This window comes from Pygocentrus nattereri, chromosome 24, assembly GCF_015220715.1.
Source record: "Pygocentrus nattereri isolate fPygNat1 chromosome 24, fPygNat1.pri, whole genome shotgun sequence".
NCBI classification, from domain to species: domain Eukaryota; kingdom Metazoa; phylum Chordata; class Actinopteri; order Characiformes; family Serrasalmidae; genus Pygocentrus; species Pygocentrus nattereri.
Genome location: NC_051234.1, coordinates 9629784 through 9654629, shown reverse-complemented (window position 1 = coordinate 9654629; position 24846 = coordinate 9629784). Strand labels below are relative to the sequence as shown.

At 39.9% G+C, this 24846-nt stretch overlaps 2 protein-coding genes across 5 annotated transcripts in view; both read right to left on the bottom strand.

The window, feature by feature from the left end:
- Positions 1–17452, bottom strand: part of kif13a (kinesin family member 13A) — a 108756-nt gene extending 91304 nt beyond the window's left edge. For all 4 annotated transcript variants that reach the window (XM_037534164.1, XM_037534166.1, XM_037534165.1 and 1 more), the window contains exons 1-2: positions 16903–17452; positions 16443–16533 (exon numbers count right to left, since the gene is read on the bottom strand). In XM_037534164.1, coding sequence (XP_037390061.1) covers positions 16443–16533; positions 16903–16957 — 146 coding nt within the window. In that variant the 5' untranslated portion in view covers positions 16958–17452. The remainder of the gene's footprint in view (positions 1–16442; positions 16534–16902) is intronic.
- Positions 17453–19597: 2145 nt separating this feature from the next.
- On the bottom strand, positions 19598–21480 carry LOC108426346 (E3 ubiquitin-protein ligase NHLRC1). Its single transcript, XM_017695759.2, has one exon. It carries the CDS (start codon positions 21375–21377, stop codon positions 20082–20084), a length of 1296 nt encoding a protein of 431 aa, XP_017551248.2. The 5' UTR covers positions 21378–21480; the 3' UTR covers positions 19598–20081.
- Positions 21481–24846: the final 3366 nt, after the last annotated feature.

The following is a 24846-nucleotide window of genomic DNA, read 5'->3' as shown; positions in this document are numbered from 1 at the left end:
CAGCTTCTTTGTTTGATGTGTCCGTCTCCTTTTCTCAGTGAGGTTCTTCTTGATCAGCTACACGTCCTTTCAGACCCACCGCACTGAGTGGTCTTCTCACAGTGGAAGGATGGACAGAAACACCTGTGGATGTTTTCAGATCTGAAGCAGCTTGATTTTCTCCTCTCTCTTAAAGATGAAAGCTTTAAGTAATGCTTAACTGATGGGGCATTTTTGGTGTTTACCAGGTCTTCCAGATGGTTGTTAGGAGACCCATTTTTTAAAACTCTTGTTTATTTTCCTTTGACCTTCTCCTTCTTTTTGCAACAGGACTATCTTACATCTAATCTCCTCAGAAATATCTCCTGAAAAATGAATAGCTTGAATCTAAAGGCTGTTTTAACCGCCAAATAAACAAATGAAGGGTGTTCTCTGACTTCTGTTTTATACATATCATGCTGTTGGAACAAAACCTTGTATCTCCAAAATGAGAACTTTACAGGAGAAGGAAAAACACTTCACTTTTAATGGAAGTCAATGGGTCGTTTCTTTTGGTCAGTTCATCATGAAATTTACACACAGTAGCCACGTTTACATGTAGCCTAATAATCCATTAATAATCCAACTAATATCTTAGTCGGATTAGTCCATGTAAACACTTCAGTCGGGATAGTCTGGTCCGATTAAGGCCATTCAGAATATAGTTTCGACCTGATTGATCGAAGTGGGTAATCCTGTAAATAATCCATTAAATAGAAGAATAATATCCGTGTATCTGATTACATTCCCTATGGGAAATTTTAAGTCTGTTCTGCATGTGCGTCGCGTCATAGAGAACGTTTATAACGTTCAACGTGATGGAACAGAAACGGGTCTGCAGAGGTGGCGAAGTTTATATTCTGATCTTTAAAAGATAGACGGAAGTCCAGCTTATGTGTCTCAGAACATGACTTCTTCCGCTTGGCCTTCTTTAATAAGGACATGTGAAGGATGTTTTCCTGAATCTGACATCATTAAAAAAATCTGAAGTCATTAAAAACACAAGCACTGCTCACTGCTGCTCATCTCACTCTGACTGGACTTACGTGATGCACGCCGTGATAGTAACGTTCACTCTAAGTGGTTCTCCATGTAGGCGTGTCATTTTAGATCTGATAACTTGTAGAGTGCCCATAAACATGATGATTGTCCATCAGATTGTTGAGTAGAGTGAGAATAAACACAGCAGTTTTAATCTATAATCTGAATGAGTCTACAAAGGGCAACAGGTACTTTCAAACGACAAAAATCGAGATACGAGGTTTTCTTCCAACAACAGCACCAGAGATGCAGATCCTGCTGAAGAACATTCTGGAAAGCAATAAATCAGACAGTAGCAAAACATAATTGTATGCAAAAGTCTGAGCACCCCAGGTCAGCAGACATGCTAAATTAAATAGATATAATTTAGATATAAACCTTAATTATCAATACAACATTTTCTATTCTGATTCTAATATTGAAACCTTGAGAATCAGCCAATACCAATTTGATATTTAAGCAATAGAAGACTCGAGAGAGCATGTTATAGTGAAATTTGGTAGCCGTAGGTCATCACAGCCGTGACGTTATTGGCAATAACACATGACCTTGAGTGTTCTATTGCTTTTATACAACAGTTAAATAAATAAAATAAGAAATTAATAAACTGGGCCATGAAACGTGAATTAGAAGATATTTTTGCATGTAAATCAAATGCAGAACAAAATAACACCTCTTGACTCGTAAAGGCTTCTTGGATCACTTTCAAAAATGCTCATAGCGACAGAGTGAGATCATGCTAACAGGGCTCATTAGCTTTTATTCACCGTTAGCATTCTTTCAAAACCAGTCGGGGTATTCCCAGACGAGCTCCCCCACTTCTTCAGACGACTGCCTTAGGTGTTTCTCCTCATCCTTTTCCATCTCTCTCTGATGCTATCTCTCCTTCTTTAACCGTTTCACACACTCATATTTCAAACCTAAGCGAATTTGTCATCTGAACGTTTGAAAGCAACCTGAAACCAGAGAGCGAGCGTTAAGACGGGTGCAGGAGTCTCGAAGAATGGAAATGAAACCCCTCTCCTCCGCCCCCTCCTGCCCTACAGCACCGTTCACTCCTCAGTTATTAAACACTGTTTACTCTAACTACCGTGAGAAAGCCAGAGACACAGAACCTGCTCAAGAACATTTTAGAAAGTGATAACTCAGACAGCAGCAAAACATAGTCATATGCGAATGTCTGAGCACCCCAGGTCAGCTGGCATGCTAAATTAAATAGATATACAAACTTTAATGACCAATACCACGTTTTCTGTTCTGATTCCAACGTTGAAACCTTCAGTCAATCAGCCAATACCAATTTGATATTTGGATTTATTTGTTCTTTAACAACTATGGAGTTGGGGGGGGGGGCAATTCTACGATGCATCGCAAGCCGAACATGGAAGATTCTGAATCGATTCAAAACATCAAAAATCAATTTTCTACATTTTAATTGATAACGTAATATTGATGGAACTCAAAAGGCGGAACTTGGAAGTGCAGAAGCGTAGCACTCGGACAGTTTGTGGCGGCACATAACAAAAACACAACTAGATGAGCTAGAAATCCGACCGGCACCTACTGCATTAAAAGCCAGATTAGGTCAGGAGTCACAACCCAAATGTTAAGAAAAGCCATTTTGACCTTTCCACAAATATTGATGGAACTCAAAAGGCGGAACTTGGAAGTGCAGAAGCGTAGCACTCGGACAGTTTGTGGCGGCACATAACAAAAACACAACTAGATGAGCTAGAAATCCGACCGGCACCTACTGCATTAAAAGCCAGATTAGGTCAGGAGTCACAACCCAAATGTTAAGAAAAGCCATTTTGACCTTTCAACAAAAATCAAACCACCTTGGGAACATTCTGTGTCCAATATGTCTCAGTATGTGCTGATGTCCTAGTATAGGCTAAATAATATAAACGAAAAGGCAGATTTACTTTGCTCTGCTTTAAGCTTTAGATCAGCTGCTTTCCTCCCATCTCTGCCAGAAGACGTTTACTCAAAAGCTGAACAGTTTCTTGTTAAATGTCTCTCAATGTTCGGCTGTTTTACGAGGCTGAAGTTGCTTTTTATTCTCCAGCATCTCGTTCGATTTTTCCCGTTCCACCTTAAATTCTGACTGAGGTGCTAAATGTAAATGCTGCACCATTGAAAGTGGAGCGGGAAAATTTGAAAAAGAAGCAACTTCATCTTCACAACTTTGTAGTGTTCGACAGTCTCCTGTTGCAGATTTAATGTACCAGGAATCCAACTGCGCTGCTCATAAATGTCATTTGTCTCCAAATATTTGTCTTAAATCTCTATCTTTTCGTAGCTACTAGCTTGGCGATACTGCACTGCTATGTGACCTGCAGTCTGCATGCCATTTCTCAGTTGTTGCACACTTTGGAGCTGAGATTCAGCACCCCGTCTCAAAGATATCACTACAACAAGACCACAACCGAAGTTATGAAATCACTGAAGCAAACAGGGTCAGACAGCTATAACTTGTGCTGCGTGGATATCTATTACCACACAAACTTATTTCACCGTGACAGTGCAAGTTTATGACAGATGAACGACAGCCAATGTCTTACGTGCTCCAAACAAGAGCAGTGAATGAATCTTCCAGTTCACCTGCCTCATCAAAAAAGTTGCATTAAAATGCACTAATAATTGTTTTATAATCGCAGCCTCTGAATCATAATCAAATTGAATTGTGAGGTGCCTAGAGATTCCCACCCCTATATGGAGTTTGGATGGTAAATAAGACTAACCATGCTAAAATTATTATTACCCGACCTGCTCCATTAAAACTAATCCCGCTTTAACAGCTGTCGATATGTTGATATTCACTGCCTCTGTGATCACCTGCACCATCCCTGACTGTACTGTACACACCTCCTGCACACTCAGCTCTGCTGTACTGAGTCCTGTTGTCTCGGCTCCAGCGCTCTCAGCTCTGTCTCCCTCACTGCTCAGCTCCAGGTCTCAGGTTTCACAGTTAGCTGCTTCACTGACTGACCGACTCCTGAAAGGCTAATTAAGTGATGATATCTGATTGGGTACAGGATCGGTGCAAGCGCTAACTTAAATATATATACATTTTCTGCTCATTTTTACAGCACAATTCCAATTTATTGAATTAAAATTTTTATTTAATTATTTATTAAAACAAAACAGGACATATTTCATTCTCTAAGACAGAAGTGTTGTAGGTCTGAGAGATTATGGAAAGCTACTGGGTTAGAAGTTCATTGCCTCTATCTTAAAGATCTTCGTCTTTTAATGCTTTAGTAAAGGAAGCTAGGTTTGCTTACTTTGCCAACTTAATTTCATCTTCTAAAAGAAATTCTAAGATTTTATTTAATACTATTAGTAATATTGTTTCTCCACCACCTGCAACATTGCCATGCTTTTCTGTCAAAGATTGTAATAAGTTTCTTTCATTTTTTGCGGATACGGTCATGGCTATTAGGTCCAGTATTAAGCCTGAGACGTGTGCATTTAACATTAGTCTCCCACCCTCTTTTGCTGGTTTGGACTCCTTCCAGCCTATCGGTGCTGGATGTGTGCTGGATGTGATACCTTCATTTTTATTTTTAAAAGATTTACCAAGTATTGGCCCTGCAGTTCTAGCTATTTTTAATTCTTCTTTGACTACTAGCTGTGTTCCATCTTATTTCAAACATGTTACTGTTCACCTGTTAATAAAGAAAGCAAATTTAGACTCAGCTGTGCTAAAGAATTACAGGCCTATATCCAAACTTCCTTTTATGGCTAAAACTTTAGAGAAGGTGGTGGCCAATCAACTCACTGCTGCTTTAGAGAAATACAATATGTATGACCATTTCCAGTCTGGGTTTCGTAATCGACACTCTACGGAGACCGCTCTCCTGAGGGTCTCTAATGATTTGTTAATGTCGGCTGATGCAAGTGATTGCTCAGTTTTAGTTTTACTCGACCTTAGCTCTGCGTTTGACACTGTCGACCATCAAATTCTGATAAATAGGTTACGTGACTGGGTGAGCATATCTGGCACAGCACTAGACTGGTTTAAATCGTATCTCACTGAGAGAAGCTTCACTGTGACTATTGCAGATTTTGTGTCTGAGTCAACTCCATTATCCTGTGGGGTTCCACAGGGTTCGGTCTTGGGGCCATTGCTGTTTTCTTTGTATATGTTGCCTTTGGGGCAGATTATTAGTAGTTTGAATATTGCATATCATTTATTTGCTGATGATATTCTGCTTTATTTCTCATTTAAACCTAGTGAGGTCCATAGTCTATGTAGGCTCATGGACTGTCTTAAAGCTATCAGAGAATGGACATCAAATCATTTTCTACAGCTGAATGCTGATAAGACTGAAATCTTGATTGTTGCTCCTGACAAGGTTACTCCAATGATTAAACAAAATCTTGGTCTTCTTTCCCCTGTTGTCCACTCCAGCCTGCGTAATCTGGGTGTCATTTATGATCAGTCATTATTGTTTGACACACATGTTAAACAACTGACAAGATCTTGTTTTTTCCACTTAAGGAATATTAGTAAATTGAGGTCTGTAGTTTCAAGGGTGGAGCTAGAGATGCTTATACTTGCATCTATCTCATCTCGTATTGCTTACTGTAATGCTCTTTTCTCTTCACTTAGTAAGTCTGCTCGTGACCGACTGCAGGTGATTCAGAATGCTGCAGCAAGGCTACTGACCAAGTCAAATAGACGGTCTCACATTACCCCTCTGTTAGTTTCATTACACTGGCTTCTTGTTGAGTATAGGATTCAGTTTAAAATCCTTACACTTACTTACAGAGCATTGCATGGTCAGGCTCCTATGTATGTGGTTGATCTGCTTCATCCATATGTATCAGTTCGCTCTCTTAGGTCGAGTAATTTAAATTTACTGTCTGTTCCACGTTCTCGATTAAAGACTCGTGGAGATTGAGCATTTGAGGTCTTCGCTCCTAAATTATGGAATACACTGCCCCCTTTTTTAAGATCAATTGATTCTGTGGAGTCTTTCAAAAAGCAACTAAAGACCTACCCTTTTAACCAGGCATTTGGATAAATGGTCAAGGCAGCTAAGGCATTGCCAGCCCTGTTTAGTTTTTAATTTTTTTGTACTGTGTCATGTCGTATATTTTATATTGTGTTATGTTTTGTAAAGTGCTTTGGGGCTTGTGTCTGTGAAAAGTGCTGTATAAATAAATTTTACTTACTTACTAACTTTATTAAACATGCCAAATTCTTTGCACAGGCTACATTTTATGTTTTTAGTTTTCTAATGTGTTAAATTCAGCAAATAATCAGTAATTGTGCATTACAGTGTCTGGTTTTTTTTTTTACCAAGGGTGCCTTTTGCATAGAACCACAGTTACAGTGCCTTATTAAATTAGCACTTTCATGATCTTTAATCTGTCTCTCTCTCTCTCTCTATATATATATATATATATATATATATATATATATATATACTCATAAATACATACACATATATCGCTGCTGTCAGAACAAAACCTTTTATCTTTTTTTTTTTAATATTTTGAAAATGCATCTTGGCATTTTAATTGCATATAAATTTCATGATGAATGGACCAAAAAGACTTGAAAAGACGTCTGGTTCCACTGACTTACATTAAAAGTACAGTATGTTTTTTCCTTCTTCTGTAAAGTTATCATTCTGGAAATACGAGGTTTTCTTCCGACAACAGTGATATATGTATGCTTGGGGCCTTTTCAGAAGTGATGACGTACAGCTTATAAATGCAGACACATGTCACGCTCACAGTAACAGGTGCTCTTAACAGCCTGAGAGAAAAACACTGTTCACCACGGATCTCTTTCAGAGAGCTGAGAAATACACTAGAATTAAAATACCACTCTGCATCAGTGCTCTAACTATGCCATCTCCAAAATTTCTACATGATTAATTGGATGTCATGTAAACTGAGTCGATGAGAGTGGTTTGGCGTGAAACACTCTGTTCTAGAGAAGCTCACAGAGTCAGAATTGTTCACAGTGGTGGTGATGGGAACCAGACGTCCACCTCTAAAAGCTCCCTCACAGAGTTATTACATAAAATGGTTATGACTTCACTGCCTGATGACTGAGACACTGTTGTATGATAGTTTTGAGACAATTTTGGTCTTAAAAATATTTTTAAAATCCACACATGGTGGAGGGATACATGGACAATGCTGTGAAGAAAAATAGTTCCCCCAAAAAACTTTTTTTTACAGATTTATAACTATTTTCCATCATCAACATTCCATATAAAACTCAGAAAACTTGTGTAGGTTAACTGGTGGTTTTGGATAGTAACTAAAATGTCTATATTTATGTTGCAGTCAGGGCAACCCCTGGTTCCTATCACCACCACTGTAAAGACACTTGAACCATTTCACACCCAAACGTTCTGAATGACTCTTCACATATCACACACCGAATGATGCAGAAAATTTGAAAAATGGGTATAATTCCCCTACTAGGAAATACTGGGTATGATTCCTAGAATGCAAAAATTATTACATTTGTTTTGCCACAGTTCAACTACATAATTACACAGTAGTTTAATTAAAAAATTTTTACCTTGTGATATTTTTATTTGTTTTGATGTCAAAAACTGGCAAGAACAGCAAAAAGTGAAGGGTGTTTTTTCTTTATGCAATACATTTTCATTAAATAAAATTTTCATTTTAAAAATCACATTAAATTAAAATCCCATTCAATATATAACACAAATGTACTGTAGACTGAGACACAATTTCTCTACTTGTTTCAATGAGACAGAAGTCAGTGATAACTCAGGTAAAATTACAGCATGATTTCGTTATCACGAGCACTAGCTTTGACTTTTAAGGGTTAATGGGTAACAACATAATAAGCAGTGCTAAAAGGCAAAGTGGCTGGATAAACACAGTTATTTCACATCATCTATAATAACCATAAAATTTGACCTGCGAAACAAAACCAGGGTTGTGTTTACTGGCCCTGAAACCAAGTCCAGCTTAAGTGTGTGGAATAATTTCCAGTCATTATCCCTCAGGTAATTACTCTAAATATGGGCTAATGCGTGTTAACTGGATGTCTGGCCACAGTGGCACGGTTAGCGATTAACCAGCCCTGATTTTCAGGTGACCGTACTGCCTGAACACACACCACTGACCTGGAATTAAGAGAGAGGCATCCAGAGCGTCCATCTATAAAACTGCTTAAGCAATATAAAGAGGTGAGTTCGGGTTCACCTCAAGAATGTCACATTTTCTTCTAGCTAGTAAAATGGCTTGAAAATGTGGTGTCATGCCTCTTCCACAATACCACCACTCAGAAATTCTAGATCCAGATTTCCACAATACCACCAATCAGAAATTCTAGACCCAGATTTCCACAATACCACCAATCAGAAATTCTACAAGATTCAGATTTCCACAATACCACCAATCAGAAGTTCTATATCCACATTTCCACAATACCACAATCAGAAACTCTAGATCCAGATTTCCACAATAAAACCAATCAGAAATTCTAGATCCAGATTTCCACAATACCACAATCAGACATTCTAGATCCAGATTTCCACAATACCACAATCAGAAATTCTACAAGATTCAGATTTCCACAATACCACCAATCAGAAGTTCTAGATCCAGATTTCCACAATACCACCAATCAGACATTCTAGATCCAGATTTCCACAATACCACAATCAGAAATTCTACAAGATTCAGATTTCCACAATACCACCAATCAGAAGTTCTAGATCCAGATTTCCACAATACCACCAATCAGAAGTTCTAGATCCAGATTTCCACAATACCACCAATCAGAAGTTCTAGATCCAGATTTCCACAATACCACCAATCAGAAATTCTAGATCCAAAATTGGGTGGCACTGCATTAAAAACCGATATCATTCTGTAACGGATATTACCACATGGGCTCAGGAACACTTCAGAAAACCGTTGTCAGTGAACACAGTTTGTCGCTCCATCTACAAGTGCAAGTTAAAACTCTGCCATGCAAAGTGAAAGTCATATATCAACAACACCCAGAAACGCCGCCAGCTTCTCTGGGCCCGAGCTCATCTGAGATGGACTGACACAAAGTGGAAAAGTGTCCTGTGGTCTGACGAGTCCACATTTCAAATTGTTTTTGGAAATCATGGACGTCGTGTCCTCCGGGCCAAAGAGGAAAAGGACTGTCCAGATTGTTATCAGTGCAAAGTTCAAAAGCCAGCATCTCTGATGGTATGGGGGTGTGTTAGTGCTCATGGCATGGTAACTTGCACATCTGTGAAGGCACCATTAATGCTGAAGGGTACATACAGGTTTTGGAGCAACATATGCTGCCATTTTTTTCAGGGACATCCCTGCTAGTAAAAGAGTGCGGGTACTAGACTGGCCTGCCTGCAGTCCAGACCTGTCTCCCATTGAAAATTTGTGGTGCATTATGAAGCGCAAAATATGACAGCGGAGACCCCGGACTGCTGAGCAACTGAAGTTGTACATCAAGCAAGAATGGGAAAGAATTCCACCTACAAAGCTTCAACAATTAGTGTCCTCAGTTCCCAAACGCTTATTGAGTGTTGTTAAAAGGAAAAGTGATGTAACACAGTGGTAAACACGCCCCTGTCCCAACTTCTTTGGAACATGTTGCAGGCATCAAATTCAAAATGAGTGAATATTTGCAAAAAACAATAAAGTTTATCAGTTTGAACATTACATATCTTGTCTTTGTAGTGTATTCAATTGAATATATGTTGAAAAGGATTTGCAAATCATTGTATTCTGTTTTTATTTATGTTTTACACATTTCATTGGAATCGGGGTTGTAGAAATCCAGGGTATATACTACCATTACTTCCATTACAAATTGCCTGTAGTTGAGACAGACCAATGAGGACTGATATAACACCCATGCGCTGTTCAGCATTCAAGCCTCAAGTCAGAAAATGTGGCAGTGCAGGTCTTGCAGGAAAATAAATTGCAATTTCTATTAGATCTTTTCCCTAAATTGTTCTGCCTTAGATCTGCTGCAATACAGCCACTCAGAGCTGGTAAGCTGAGCTCTGCTGTGTGTCTTCCAGCTTGCCTCTATCAGCCCCACACTAATAAAACTGCTGAAGTGGTAGTTTCCTTCATCGCTCTTCTTGATGTGACACTGAAAGACCTGCTTGCTGCCTGTGAAATGCGAGAGTTCCCTCACCTTTTCTGTCCTGCACCAAAAAGACATCCTGCGGCACAGTAAAGCAACAGTTTGGACAAAAATTTTGTTTAGTGTTTACGCCCTTTACCAGAAATAGAGTCGACCAGTCAAGACATGTTTGGCGTCTGAAGTTTGCTTGTTTCATTTTAGCCCTCGAGTTAAGAGGCTAATATAGGAAGTAATGGAAGCTTCTGTAATAACTGCTTTAGCACCAATTATCATTGGGCTAACTGTATGTCTAAATCATCTCTTACTGTCTTTAAACTCTGTGGAGGTGTTCAGTATCTCAAACATACTTGATTATGCAATTTCTGACACTGTATGATTGACTGTTATCTATAAACATGGACTAAAGTACATCACATAACTAGAAATAGTAGGATATTATCCAATGTTTGGATAAAACAATGATTAAACAGGCGTAAAGCAGTGATTAAGCACAGACACATTCAAACAGTTTGAGCTGCATCAGACCAGCAGTGAAAATATCAGCCACGTGTAACTACTTCAGTTTCCAGTGGTGGACGGTACCTAAGTAAATGTAATTAGTTACTGTACTTAAGTACTTTTTTCGTGTATCTGTACTTTACTGAAGTATTCCCATTTTGGGTGACTTTTACTACCACTCCACTACATTTCAAAGTCAAATATCTTACTTTTCGTCGTTCCTTTTGGTTGACACTTTCTTGTTGCAAACTAAATGTATCAGGAAACCAGCTGGAGTGATTATAAACTAAAAAAAAAGTCTATTCATGTCCAAATTATCGATGTTCATCTTAAATCTCTCTGGGACGTTTCTCTACAAATCTAATTCTGCTGTGGACCCGCGACCATAACAGAGCTGCAGGTTCTGTCCACTGGTTCATGTTTATGGTTAGCATTTTCATGTTCAGATTTTGGCCTAGTATGTCCTAAAGTTTATTTCTGGCTAAGAATTTTCATTTCTGTGCGTCACCAGTAGTAAACATTCTGAAGCCTGAATTGGTCCTTACTTTTGTCCATTTCATAGATAACTGTATAGCTGAATACAGTAAGAAGCACAAGATAGGTTTAGATATGCAGTTAGCACAATGCTCATTTGAGGGGTATAACCTTCTCTTACCTGTTAGCTACATAAACCTGGTGAAAAAACTCCACTTCAGACACCAAACTTGTCTCGGCTGACTGACTACATTTGAGGTGAGTATAGTGACATCACTAGCCATCCATCCATCCATCCATCCATTTTCTAAGCCGCTTCTCCGTCAGGGTCACGGGGGGGAGCTGGAGCCTATCCCAGCAGTCTTCGGGCGGAAGGCAGGATACACCCTGGACAGGTCGCCAGTCCATCGCAGGGCAGACACACAGACACTCACTCACAAACTCACACCTAGGGACAATTTAGCACATCCAATTGGCCTGACTGCATGTCTTTGGACTGTGGGAGGAAACCGGAGAACCCGGAGGAAACCCACACAGACACGGGGAGAACATGCAAACTCCACACAGAGAGGACCCCGGTCACCCGGCCGGGGAATCGAACCCAGGCCCTCCTTGCTGTGAGGCGACAGCGCTACCCACCACGCCACCGTGCCGCCCCATCACTATACAGTCATGTACAAAAGTTTGAACAAGCCAATGTAAAATTAACATGTTTCGATGCACAATTTCTATTGATTTGTTTGAAAGAAAGTTTTAAATAATTAAAATAAAGTTTCAAATATCGGAGAAAAACAGAACCTAAATAAAAATAAGAAGAAAAATCCTATCAAATACAACAGAGTTCTAAGCACTGCACGCTTCAATCCTAAATATGTTTTATTCTTCTCCAGTACGTTAAATTCAACAAAAAAAAAGTGCATTAATGTGTGCATAAGTATGTTCTCTGTAGAAGATATTACACAAAATCAACTAAATAATGCTATTTGACCAGGGGTGCCAAAACCTTTGCATACGACTGTAAACACTCCGCTGCTATTTCAATACGTGCCTTATCCCTCCATCTGAATGCAGTGTGAATGAGAGGATTTTAGCACAGAGCGATCATGAGACCTGATATCTTGTGATGTTGCCCTGTTGATACAGCCTTAAGACAGTATTAACAAACTGAGAACAGCAAATAACAATTATAAAATATGTGTTTGTAAAAGAACATATCAATTTACCTAAAGACAGACGTAACAAACAGTGATGATGCTGCTTTATGTGAGCCAGTAAATACATATTCAGTAATTACAAACTGATCTAATAAACTGACTTGACTGTCTTTAGGATGTTATTAACTGTGTTAACACGATTCGGAAATACTTCAGTAGAGTCCTAATATAACCTCCTGAAAATAGATGAGTAATTTGCAGAGCAGTGACAGATTTCAAGCGTGCATGGGATTGTGGGACTTTATCCCTCTCTTCGATCTCTTGCACATGACTTGCTAAATGTTTCTAAACTGCGTGCAGCAGAAAAGAAGCCTAGAGCAAGTGCGTCTTACAGCATAACTTTTAAACAAAGTGCTCTTTCTGCCAAATGTTATCTAATATGGAGAAATCATCTTATGTTATTTACCAATAAGCCCACACAGACGGGTGGTAACACCTACATTCACAGTTATTAGGAGATGTAATTATAACGAATTGACAAGTCATACAGAAAAAGTAGTCGACTAGTTGTGATTACCACATTAAAAGATTGTGAGTGTTCCAGATATCAGTGAAAAGTACTATGTTAGTAGATTGCTAATAGGCACTGGGGCAGGAGATGCGAGGTGTGAGATGTTCACTGCAGGAGAGCTGGGCCAGAAACATAGTAAACATAATATACTCAATACTGCCGCCCCTTCTACCCTCATCACTCTACGCGATGCTAGTCAGCGCAGGCGTCTGTTAGCTGACGTAACAGATCTGGCGGTTGACGCTTTTCTCAGAGCACGTTCAGCTGTCCAGTGATGCTGAGTGAGCAGCAGTTTGAAAAGGTGTGGTGGAGCTTTACAGGTCTCGGAGGAAGCCTGTGTTTGCCTTCACCCTCCTAGTGTTGACAGTATCATGTGACTGGGGGGGTCCTAACTAGAGGCTTGAATTGAAGATGACTAAATTGGGGAGAAAATTGGGTAGAAATCTAAAAAAAGATGCAAAATAAACAAATGTTTATCAAGCTAAATACTAGCAGCAGGCAGCACTCACCACTAAGCCTTTCAGAACGAGATACTGAGTCACTGTCACGCACTCAACGCCAGCCACGCAAGACAGGGACTCCACATCCCAGAATCCTTTGGAGTCTCACCTGACATCCTACTCCCAACCCCACTCCTGGCGGAGATCTCAGTCTCCTGATTATTAAGGATTCACACCTACATTAGTAATCAAGGGACTCTTAGGTTGAGCTATTTAAGCCCAGACTTTCACCAGCCTCGATGCGAAGTATTGTTCCGCCGAACCTTACCGAGCGTTTATTCTTGTGCCGTTTGCTTTCATGTGCTTAGACTTCCATACTGGTTTGATGACTTTTGTTTTTTTGCCTTGCCCCTATTTTGGGTACCTCTGCCTCTGTCTTTTGGATTTGTATCTTTTTGACTATAGGCTGGACTACGGTTCTGTTTTGCCCTTATGTCCATTGCTGTACTTTACCATGTCATTAAAAAACACGCTTATTTCTTATCTGCGTTCGTCTGCGACTCCCTCATCCTCACAGTCACTGAGCTAGAAAACCTGTTTTTAAATGTCATCCCTGAATTGCGTTCGAAATTGTAGGTATCAAGTAAACGAAATCTTCATGCCTTTTCTGACTAGTACTTTGTTGTCATTGCACAAGTCATACTAAATGATGTCAGTCAAATGGCCCGTACCTCAAGACGTTTTCAAAATACATGACATGCATCCCAACATTTAAGATTTGAAAAGCTGGAACAGCCCAAAAAAAGTATGTGTAGTGCCTCACATACTATGTACTATAATAAACCTACAACTACAATGACTTTTATTCATTGTTTCACAAACTGCACTGCACTAAATCTAACTGAAAAGGACTAATTATGCTGACACTTCAATGAAACATGCAGTCAGTCAGTCAGTGTACTTTAAGCGCTGTGGATGTCCAAGGTATGCTCAGAAGACCATACTGTGACATAATTTATCATGAGGCCTGTTTTTTAGCGCAGTCTTAGTGTACGTTCACACTAGCTGGTGACAAAGCATCAGGCGTCCAGTCGTTTCCTATGAGAGGACATGATTTGTAGCCAATATTTAGCGTCAAGCATGATGGAGGAGCGTCAAGTTGAAATTTTCTTAAGTTTATATAAGTGAACTGTGATGCAGCAAAGGGACGAGCAAAATGATTGGCTCAAACAAAATCCTCGGACTAATCGTAGCCACTGTCACTGGTCACTGGCCACCAGCTTTTCAGTCTTCTTCCCAACAGTGTCGTCCAAAAAATGGAAACTTATAAGCCTGTAAACTTATAACAGCAGTTCATATTTTAAATTAAACAGCAATACATATATGAAAATTTTCTATATTTACTCATCAGAAACTTTACAGAGTATGCGACCAGAAGAGCAGCCTCAAAAACACACACAAAAGAAAAACTTTAGGCGACACTGCCAACTTGCTGCCTCCTAAAGTGAACATACTCAGTAAAAATGTAGTTTTTCCACACTAATAACGTTCTCTGGGGTTTGTGTTTAGCACCAAAACTGATTTCTGTCCTCTCCTCTCTGCTCGCTTCAGTTTTTACCAGAGATGAATATCAAGACCTGTCCTCAACTAGTCCGTTTCTGTCCATAGCGCCCACTAGTGGATTTATTAGACAAGTCTATGCAATCCCTAACAGTCATATGCACTCAAGTAAAGTTCCTGCATATTGTACATTACACTGTACAATTTTCCCTTTTTATGGGTGTAATTTCGTTTTGTTATCTTAGTGAAACCATCTGAGCTACTTGTTCACAATTATTATTAATGTTGCTGCCATTCATGACAATGTGTTTACACTGCAACAAACAGAATGTGATTTGTTTGTGTTTTAATCAGTGAGATTACCAGTGTTTTACCAGTGAGATTAGTTAATTAGAATTAATTACAAGGCTAATACAGCTGCAATCATTAAGTTTTGGGGATTTGGCGACCTCTGTGGTGGACATGTGTAATTACTTGCAATGTGCAGAAGAGCGTTTTGTAGGGTTGGTTGTGCTTCGGATCCCTTCCCCTTGCTTAAGAACGTATCTTCCAAATGTGTGAATGAATTATCTACTGTCGTCATCATATCTTAATCAATATAATGCTGATTTTGAGGTCACCTGAGACCTAAACATTAAGTCGGACCCTACTTTAACCTGGGCGTGTGACGTTTATCCGACCCAACACCACTAATGACACCTGCTTCTTTTCTCCTGGAAAAAAAAAAACATTTCTTACATAGTGCAGCTTTAATTGCCAGGAAAAAAAATTATGACCACTGTTCTACATCTACCCAAGTTGTTTTTGGAAAGATACTTTCACTCTTACTGAGTCATTATTTCACTGAACTTACAGCCGTTTTAATGGAACATGGATTTAGGCCACTTTACCCACTAAGGCACAATTCACAGACACACAAATGTGGTATTAACTGTAAATGCTGAAGGTATCTGCCCTGCCCATCCTGGGTAGTCTATTCAGAGTGAACTGTTCAACTACAACACTGGAATGTGTTTCCTGAGCCAAGTCTGTCTTTTTTTTTTTTTTTTTTGGTGAAAAAAGAGTCTGGATGAGCTTTGATCATCCTCACAACCTGCGTCTGGTCTGAAACACTATCAAGAAGCACCACAACACCAACTATTTTGAGTCTGACCGCCGCCGAGAGCATCTTATTTTGTCTTGTGACAGATTCAATGCTGGTTATGACGTAACGTGCAGACATTTTCACGTTTAAACTTCGGCAAAGCTGGAAACTGGACACTATCCCAGGCCTTTCGGTGCAATGCCTGGCTCTTCCCACTGTAGGCCACTGCAAACACGCCCAAAGCAAGTCACCAAACCAGGTCATGGCTCTTGTGAACTGTTTAAGCTGCGGTGCATCAAGCATCAAACAATTTCAAACTCACCTTAAATCACATCACCACAACACATTTCCTGCCAACTACTGCAGTGGGACATCTGCAATGCCATTGTCACTACATGCTGAAGTTTAAAGGCCAGTTTGGGGTGAATATGAACCTGTCTGGCAGAAAAAAAACAGATCACGGGAAATATCAGATCACTTTTACCTGCTGTCTCCCTTTGTGTTTGAAGGCGGTGGGTGAAGGATTGTCTGGTTTTCTTCCATTTCCACCACACATTTGGTGCTCAGCTCAATCTCTGCAAGCCAATGGGGAAAAGTTTGCCTACATAAGTCCTCTCACTCACTGGAAATGCCATGTTCAACCACAAAAAAACCCACAAAAACCACTGTAGAGGCTAAGAAATGTTACGAACCCATTAGATTAACGCCATTATCAAAGCAATATGATGGAGCATGAGCTCTCATTAGAAAGACAAAGCAGAAATCAGCTTCTTGTTCCCATTCCCCCGTTCCACCTTAAATGGTGCAGCAGTTCCATTCAGGCGCCTCAGGGTTCCAGAACGTAACTGCTGCACCATTTAAGGTGGAACGGGAAAATTCGAACAAGAAGCTGGCGAAACAGGTTGAAATCTAGTTTCTAAGATCAGATACGAGCTTTGACTCACCTCTTCGGTTCATTGGACGAACTCGGACAGCAACTTTTACCTTTGTATCCGACATTTTAATGCACTTTTTCGTTGTTTTTTTCCTCCCGTCTCGTTATTGTAATGCGCGGCTAGCCCAACAACTCAAGTCTTCGCAAAGTCCCGCAATAAAAGAGCCGCTGAGGAAGGCAAAAGGGTGGAAATACCCACCTGAAACGAAGCCCACCATACCCAGCAGACGAAACAGTCAGAATTTGAACATTTTCCACCTTTTCCCACCTCGCTATCTGGCTAAAAAGAGCCACAGCGGAGCTCCAGCTTCAGCCTCAGTCAGCATCCTGACCGCCATCTTCCGTTGGGAGCAGTTCGGCTAGCAGGGAAAAAACTCTCTGCAGTTTCTTTACGGACACAAAACGAACCGGTGCAGCATTAAACAGACTCAAAAATGCGAAGTGAAGTTTTGAGAAAGGCTCAGCTGGTCCTGCAGACACGGGATATGTCCCAATGAGAGGGGAAAATGAGATTAGAGGCTGTGAGAAACAGGCTAGCGGGGAACTTCAGCTCCACTCCCCGAGCTGTAGCACTGGGGTCTCCAGCAGCTGCTCAAACTACTGACCACATTAAAAAATGACAGGGCCAAAGGCCATTACACCTTCATCTAAATGCTCACTTTTAGAGTTTAATAAACTTTTAAAAAGGTATAGGTACTATATTAGTTGTAAACAGGGTTATAACAGGGATATAATGGAGTACAAGTATTGGGAATTCCTATTCAGAATTCCTATACAGTTAAATATCTGTATTCATCACAAGTTGCATTTCGAAAACGCAGTATTCAGAATAAATGTATAATTTATACGTTTAGTATAAAATAAGACAATATTCAAAAGAAATACCATCAATGCTTGTTTAACTACTGACTATTAACTATGGCATACAGCAAACCTGCTAAGAATTCTGAAGAAAACCTCGATTAACGGCCTCTACAAACACTGAAGTTACTGCTAAAGCCTGAGTAGACTGATAAATCAATGTGATCAGTTATTAATCTCAGCATTACTGAGCTCTGCTAAAGCCTGAGTAGACTGATAAATCAATGTGATCAGTTATTAATCTCAGCATTACTGAGCTCTGCTAAAGCCTGAGTAGACTGATAAATCAATGTGATCAGTTATTAATCTCAGCATTACTAAGCTCTGCTAAAGCCTGAGTAGACTGATAAATCAATGTGATCAGTTATTAATCTCAGCATTACTGAGCTCTGCTAAAGCCTGAGTAGACTGATAAATCAATGTGATCAGTTATTAATCTCAGCATCACTGAGCTCTGCTAAAGCCTGAGTAGACTGATAAATCAATGTGATCAGTTATTAATCTCAGTGTTACTGAGCTCTACTAAAGCCTGAGTACACTGATAAATCAATGTGATCGGTTATTAATCTCAGCGTTACTGAGCTCTGCTAAAGCCTGAGTACACTGATAAATTAATGTGATCAATTATTGATCTCAGTGTCACTGAGCTCTACTAAAAATTGAGTAAACTGATAAATCAATGTGATCAGTTATTAATCTCAGTGTTACTGAACTCTGCTAAAGCCTGAGTAGACTGATAAATCAATGCGATAGGTTATTAATCTCAGTGTTACTGAGCTCTGCTAAAGCCTGAGTAGACTGATAAATCAGTGTGATGATCAGTTATTAATCTGTGTTACTGAGCTCTGCTAAAGCCTGAGTCCAACACTGGTTGTAAACTTGCTGGCTACTTTGCTAAAGTCAGCCCTTCTTAATATAGACATAGATATACATATGGAGACAGATATGGCTTCATTTATATAGAAATATATACAGTATTATGCAAAGGTCAGAGACCACACTTTCAATATGTAAATTCCAGGCAAAACAGCCAATAGGTACATGGTATTCTTTTAACAGCATCTGGCAAAAAGCAGAAAATTACACAGAAGCCTTGACAACTAAATATAATTACACATCGGTCTGTATTTAGTGTGTCCACTCTTTTCTTTTATTACAGCTTCTATTCTTTTCAGGAGACTCACTTTCAGTTTCTCAAAGAAATCTGCAGACACACAGCCAAAGATTATGTATAAACACACCCACACACATGTTTATTTATTTATTTATAACCATTTGAATACCTATATTATTATTAAGAGTACACACACACACACACACACACACACAAACACACATATATATAATATATATAATTGTTTTATATAGTGTTGTATATGGTTCTGTATAGAATCTTTTGCAAAAAGGTTCTATGTAGCACCAAAAAGGTTCTTGACAATGTCAAGCTTGTAACAATAAAATATTTTTGGTGCTATACAGAAACATTTTCAAAAAGGGTCTATATAGCACCATCTACATCCATCTGAAGAACCTATCACAATTAAGCAAACCCCAGAGGGTTGTTTGGGTGTTCATGGCTGTACATGGTCGTACACCGTGAAGAACCATGGTTTCTAAAGTGTATATGTACATATACTATATATATATATATATATATATATATATATATATATATATATATATAAATGTGTGTGTGTGTGTGTGTGTATGTATATGTATATAATATAATAATGTATAATATATCAACTTACGGAGTAGGTTGAAGTACCATAAAATAAACACCAGAACACATTTTATATTTTTTATTAAATATTTTAAATTCAGTAATATCCTCTAAAGATCTATTTATAGTCATTTCATATCTCCCACATTGCAAATAACACATTCATATCTTTATTCTGGATGTTCTAAAGCTTTCTTAGGCATTTTAGAACCATCTACACAGCTCAGTTCATCATTCTGGATCTCTTGTTGTTTTCTCCCATAGTAATCTGTAATACCCATGGAGTATCCTGAAGTGACTACAGTAACTGTCAAACTTACTATAAGATTCTTATAGGAATACTGTAGTCCTATACTTTATATTTAGTATTATACTTTATATTTTCTGTAAATTAAAAGAAGACTATTGTAGAAGCATTCAAATAGTTTAATTAAGAAATGATAGAATTCCTGTCCCAGCAGTGCATGTCACGTTACAATCAAGAATAATAAAAAGATGATTCTGTGATTCTTCTTATATAACAGCATTTTATTTGAATTTTTCATTCCATCTTAAAATTGCAACAGCTGAACCATTTAAGGTGGAATGAAAAACTCAAGATATTTTCAGATTGATTTGCTTCTTTTAGGACCGTCTGAGTCATCTGCACTGGTCGAGTATATCTTCACAGTGTGGTCTCCACTGTCCAAGACGATCAGAGAGTTTTGCTCTGTTGCCACCAGCCCTACTGGACGCTCCAGTCTGGCCTTCACCAGTGGAGACAGAGTAGGTGTTTTGTGCAGGTCACTCAAACTCCACACGAGGCCTTGTTGGGCATCAGCCACAATCAGATCCCCTTTTCTATCAAAGGTAACACAGGAGATGTGTAACTCCATCGGGTTCAGGAGGTTCAGGCTGAAACAGTCCACCTGCGTTAGGAGGACAAAGTCTTTGCTGAACAGCTTCAGCCTTGCTGGTATAGAATTTCCATTGTGCTGTCTTTGAGCCTCCAGCACTGCAACACGTCCAGAAACTCTGCAAGAAGCCACAGCTCTTGGGCACTGAAGGTCCTTCAAGACCACCACTTTAGCCACCACCACACTGCACCTATGGTCCATTACTACCTGCCAAAGTAGCCCTGCTTGAGCATCGGTCACCAGAATGTGCCCACATTTGTCCACATCCACACCCCATGGCAGCTCAAAAGGCCCAAAGTTGGCCAGAGGAGTTCCTCTGGAGGAGAAGACCTTAACTGAATGGTCACCTGCATCGGTCACTACAACATGGCCAATGGGAGTTATTGCAACATCAAGAGGGTGGCAGAGATCAGACCGGCCATTGCCATAATAGCCAAAACTATGCAGATAGTGACCCTGAGAGTTGAACATGGTGACTTTCTTGTGACCTCCATGGACCACCACCACTGCCGCTGATACCAGTACAGCTACACCAGTTGGGTTGATGAGTTCACCCCAACCTCCAAAGGTATTCTGAAGACGCAGGAGGCCCGAACTCAGTCCTTCCACACAGGACTGGACTCCCCTTTCAAGTTGTAGAGGATTTGACCAAGAAGAGTCTGAACCAAGCACATTTAATGAATATCTTGGACGTTCTGCTGAACCAAGGAGGTCCTGAAGGTCAAGCAGGGCCTGGCAGTCATAAGTCCCACCAACATCGCACTTCCGCCTACAGAAAGGACACTCCAGCTGGCGCAAAACAGCATGTGCCAGGGCACAGACACATCCCAGACAGATCACATGACCGCAGGGCAGATTCCTGGGCCTCCGTCCGGTCTGCTCTGAGGAGAACCTCTCGAAGCACACCTTACACTCTAGAAGGTCAGAACGGATCTCCGCCAGAACCTCCTCAGCTCCTTTCACCCTTCCACAGCTGTTGGAACGAGAGACAAGGGCTTCAGACATGTCCTCTTACTTCTTGGCTTGAAGAAAGACAGAAATAAAACAGAAAGCCAGGAGTCAGAGCTTCGCTACAGCACCATGTTTCCTGCAGGCCGCAAGAACATGTGACACAGGCTGTCAGAATGAAGCGCCTTTGCTGCCATCTAGTGGTACAGAGATGTATTACTTCATGAAAAAAATGCCAGTTAAAGAGAATTTCCACCAATTTTTCTGAATATTTCTACATATTTCGAACATTAAGATGTAAACAGAGTCGTTCAGAGTGGTTTGGTGTGAAATGCTCTGTTCTAGAGAAACTTACTGAGTCAGAATTGTTCAGAGTGGCGGTGACAGAAATCAGACGTCCACCTCTAAAAGCTCAGTCACAGAAAGTTACTACATTAAATGGTTATAATTACGCAGCCTGATGTCTGAGACACTGTTTTACGATAATTCTGAAAACATTTTCAGCCCTAAAATCAATTCTTGGTGGAGGGTTACATGCAGGGTGCTGTGAGAAAAAATAGTACCTAAACCGAAAACGTATGATTATCACTCTTTTCCCATCTTCAACATTCCATATAAAGCTCAGAAGACTCGTGTAGGTTCACTGGTGGTTCTGGATAGTAAATAAAATGTCTGTATTTGTGTTGTAGTCATGGTGACCACTGGTTCCTATCACCACCACTGTAAAGACATCTGAACCATTTATCTGAATCACTCTGATTACATCTCACACATTGAATTATTTAGAAACATTGAAAAATTGATGGAATTCCCCTTTAAATGCCACGTGTGCAGTTTAAAGGGCCCATATCTTGGGAAAATACATTTTCATTACTTTTTTATAAAGACATTTGATGTAGTATGTAAATACTGTTAAAGTTTTAAACACCTCAGTGTCACTGCTGGACTGAGAATAGTCCACCAATCAAAAATATACAGCTAACAGCGTCCTCTGGTCAGCGTCCTGTGACCACTGATGAAGGACTAGAGGATGACCAACACAAACTGTGCGGTAGCAGATGAGCTGTCATCTCAGACTTTACATCTACAAGGTGGACTTACAAGGTAGGAGTGTACTAGCACAACACACACTAACACACCACCACCTCGTCAGTGCTGAGAATGATCCACCACCCAAACAGTACCTGCTCTGTGAGGGTCCGTGGGGGTCCTGACCGATGAAGAACAGGGTAAAAGGGGCTAACAAAGTATCAGAGAAACAGATGGACTACAGTCTGTAACTGTAGAACTACAAAGTGCAGCTATACAGTAAGTGGAGCTGATAAAATGGACAGTGAGTGTAGAAACGAGGTGGTCAGAATGTTCTGCCTGATCGGTGTATATGATGTTAATGGACATATTAAGATATGAAGTTTCTGACACTGTATGAATGTTACCTAAAAAGACAGACTGAACGTATGTTGCACAGCAAAAAACAGCAGCAGCAATTTGAAGGCTGGATTTTATCACAGTGAACATTGTGTAATTTCTTTCTTGAAATAAATATTTTAAATTATCATTTTTGAATAAATTACTGTCACTATATATCAACTGGGAGAAGACATTAGATATCATTTTATAATGATTAACTATATAAACATTTCATTCTGATGCAGTTCAGTTCACCCAATATCCATTCTGATCTGCTGGTGAACATTTTTATCTTAGAGTGCGTCTGAGACAAGTTTAGCCTGAAATGTGACCCCTTTATGAGCGGAGCGGGTTTATTTTTGTCCGCCCCAGACACTGGACACTTGCTTGGGTGCCACTGTCCGTCAAAACAGCCCACAATTCAGAGCCAATTCAAGGTGTCCATAAAATGATATTCATACTGGACGTGTTTTCCTATAAGCAGCTTCATACAGCTGCTCCATCCAATCCCTACAGATCAGACATCACATGTTGGCAGACGGACACAAAAAAGGGCATAAAACGTGTCTGTTGTTATATGTCAAACGTGGTCTGATACAAGCATCAATATGCTTTTATATCTTTGCTCAGACTGACTGTTTGGTTAAAGAAAACAGCCAATAAACTTCCTGGCCACTTTATCAGAAACCACTTGTTAGTAGCTCCACCTTGCTGGTGTTCAGTTAGAGACTGTAAATCATCCGTCGATGTACAGAGTCTCAGCCATATTCTAGTCTTTCCTCAGTAGTTAATAACTGACCACAGGGCTGCTTTTGGGTAGCTGTCCACTCTCAACCTGGTCAGCAGCGACCCTGCGGTCAGAACTGACCAGCAATTAATTGTGGGGGAGGGGGGTTGTTGATGAACTGCACAGCAACAGGTTAACAGTCTGTAAATGTGCACCTACAATGCGGATGTTCCTAATTAAGTGGCCAGAGAGGAGAAACACAAGGTGTGTGTTTCTAATAAAGTGGCCAGTGAGTGGAAGCACAAGGTGTGTGTTTCTAATAAAGTGGCCAGTGAGTGGAAGCACAAGGTGTGTGTTTCTAATAAAGTGGCCAGTGAGCGGAAGCACAAGGTAGGTGTTTCTAATAAAGTGGCCAGTGAGCGGAAGCACAAGGTAGGTGTTTCTAATAAAGTGGCCAGTGAGCAGAAGCACAAGGTAGGTGTTTCTAATAAAGTGGCCAGTGAGCGGAAGCACAAGGTAGGTGTTTCTAATAAAGTGGCCAGTGAGTGGAAGCACAAGGTAGGTGTTTCTAATAAAGTGGCCAGTGAGTGGAAGCACAAGGTAGGTGTTTCTAATAAAGTGGCCAGCTATCATGAAAATTTCATAAGTTGCCAAAGAATAAAAAAAAAGAATATATATATATATATAAATTTAAATAAATTTAAATAATTCCTACAAATGTTGTAAAATGAAAGATACACAACACCCGTCACAGAAACAAGAAATTTAATCCGAAATGCAGTGACAGCTCAAATTATTACATAACTACACAATAACACACACTTTACTCTGTGGAAATACTTTATAAACATTGAAAAACTGTAAAATTGAAATATGTAGTCTCTCTGTCTCTGTCTCTCTCTCTCTCTCTCTCTCTCTCTCTCTCTCTCTGTATGAAACAAGTATATATTGCTTTCTAGCTCATGCTATGGTCCAATCTGATACACTGCATATTGGCTAGCGTTAGCTGCACTAAAACAAACCAGCCTAGATTCAAAAACGGACCCAAACAGGTGGGACTGTGTAGACCTGTGGGACAGATATGTAGATGCAGGTTTAAACAGTTCGAGATGGTTGTAGATGTTAAAAAGTGCATTTTTGCTCTCGAATACTCACACAAAGGTCTCACGCTGTCAGACTAAAGCAGCCATCCTGTTAATAACCACTGCAAACATGGGCAGGTTAAAGGCAAACACGCTCTGGTGGCTGCTTTACTGTTAATGTGTGTTGTACTACAGCAGACACGTCTGGAAAAAAGGCATTTATATTTCTCACAGCAGATAAACAAAAACAAACTAGGTGTAATGTTGATGGGAGATTTTGGCAAATGAATGTGGAGCTGTAGTTGAG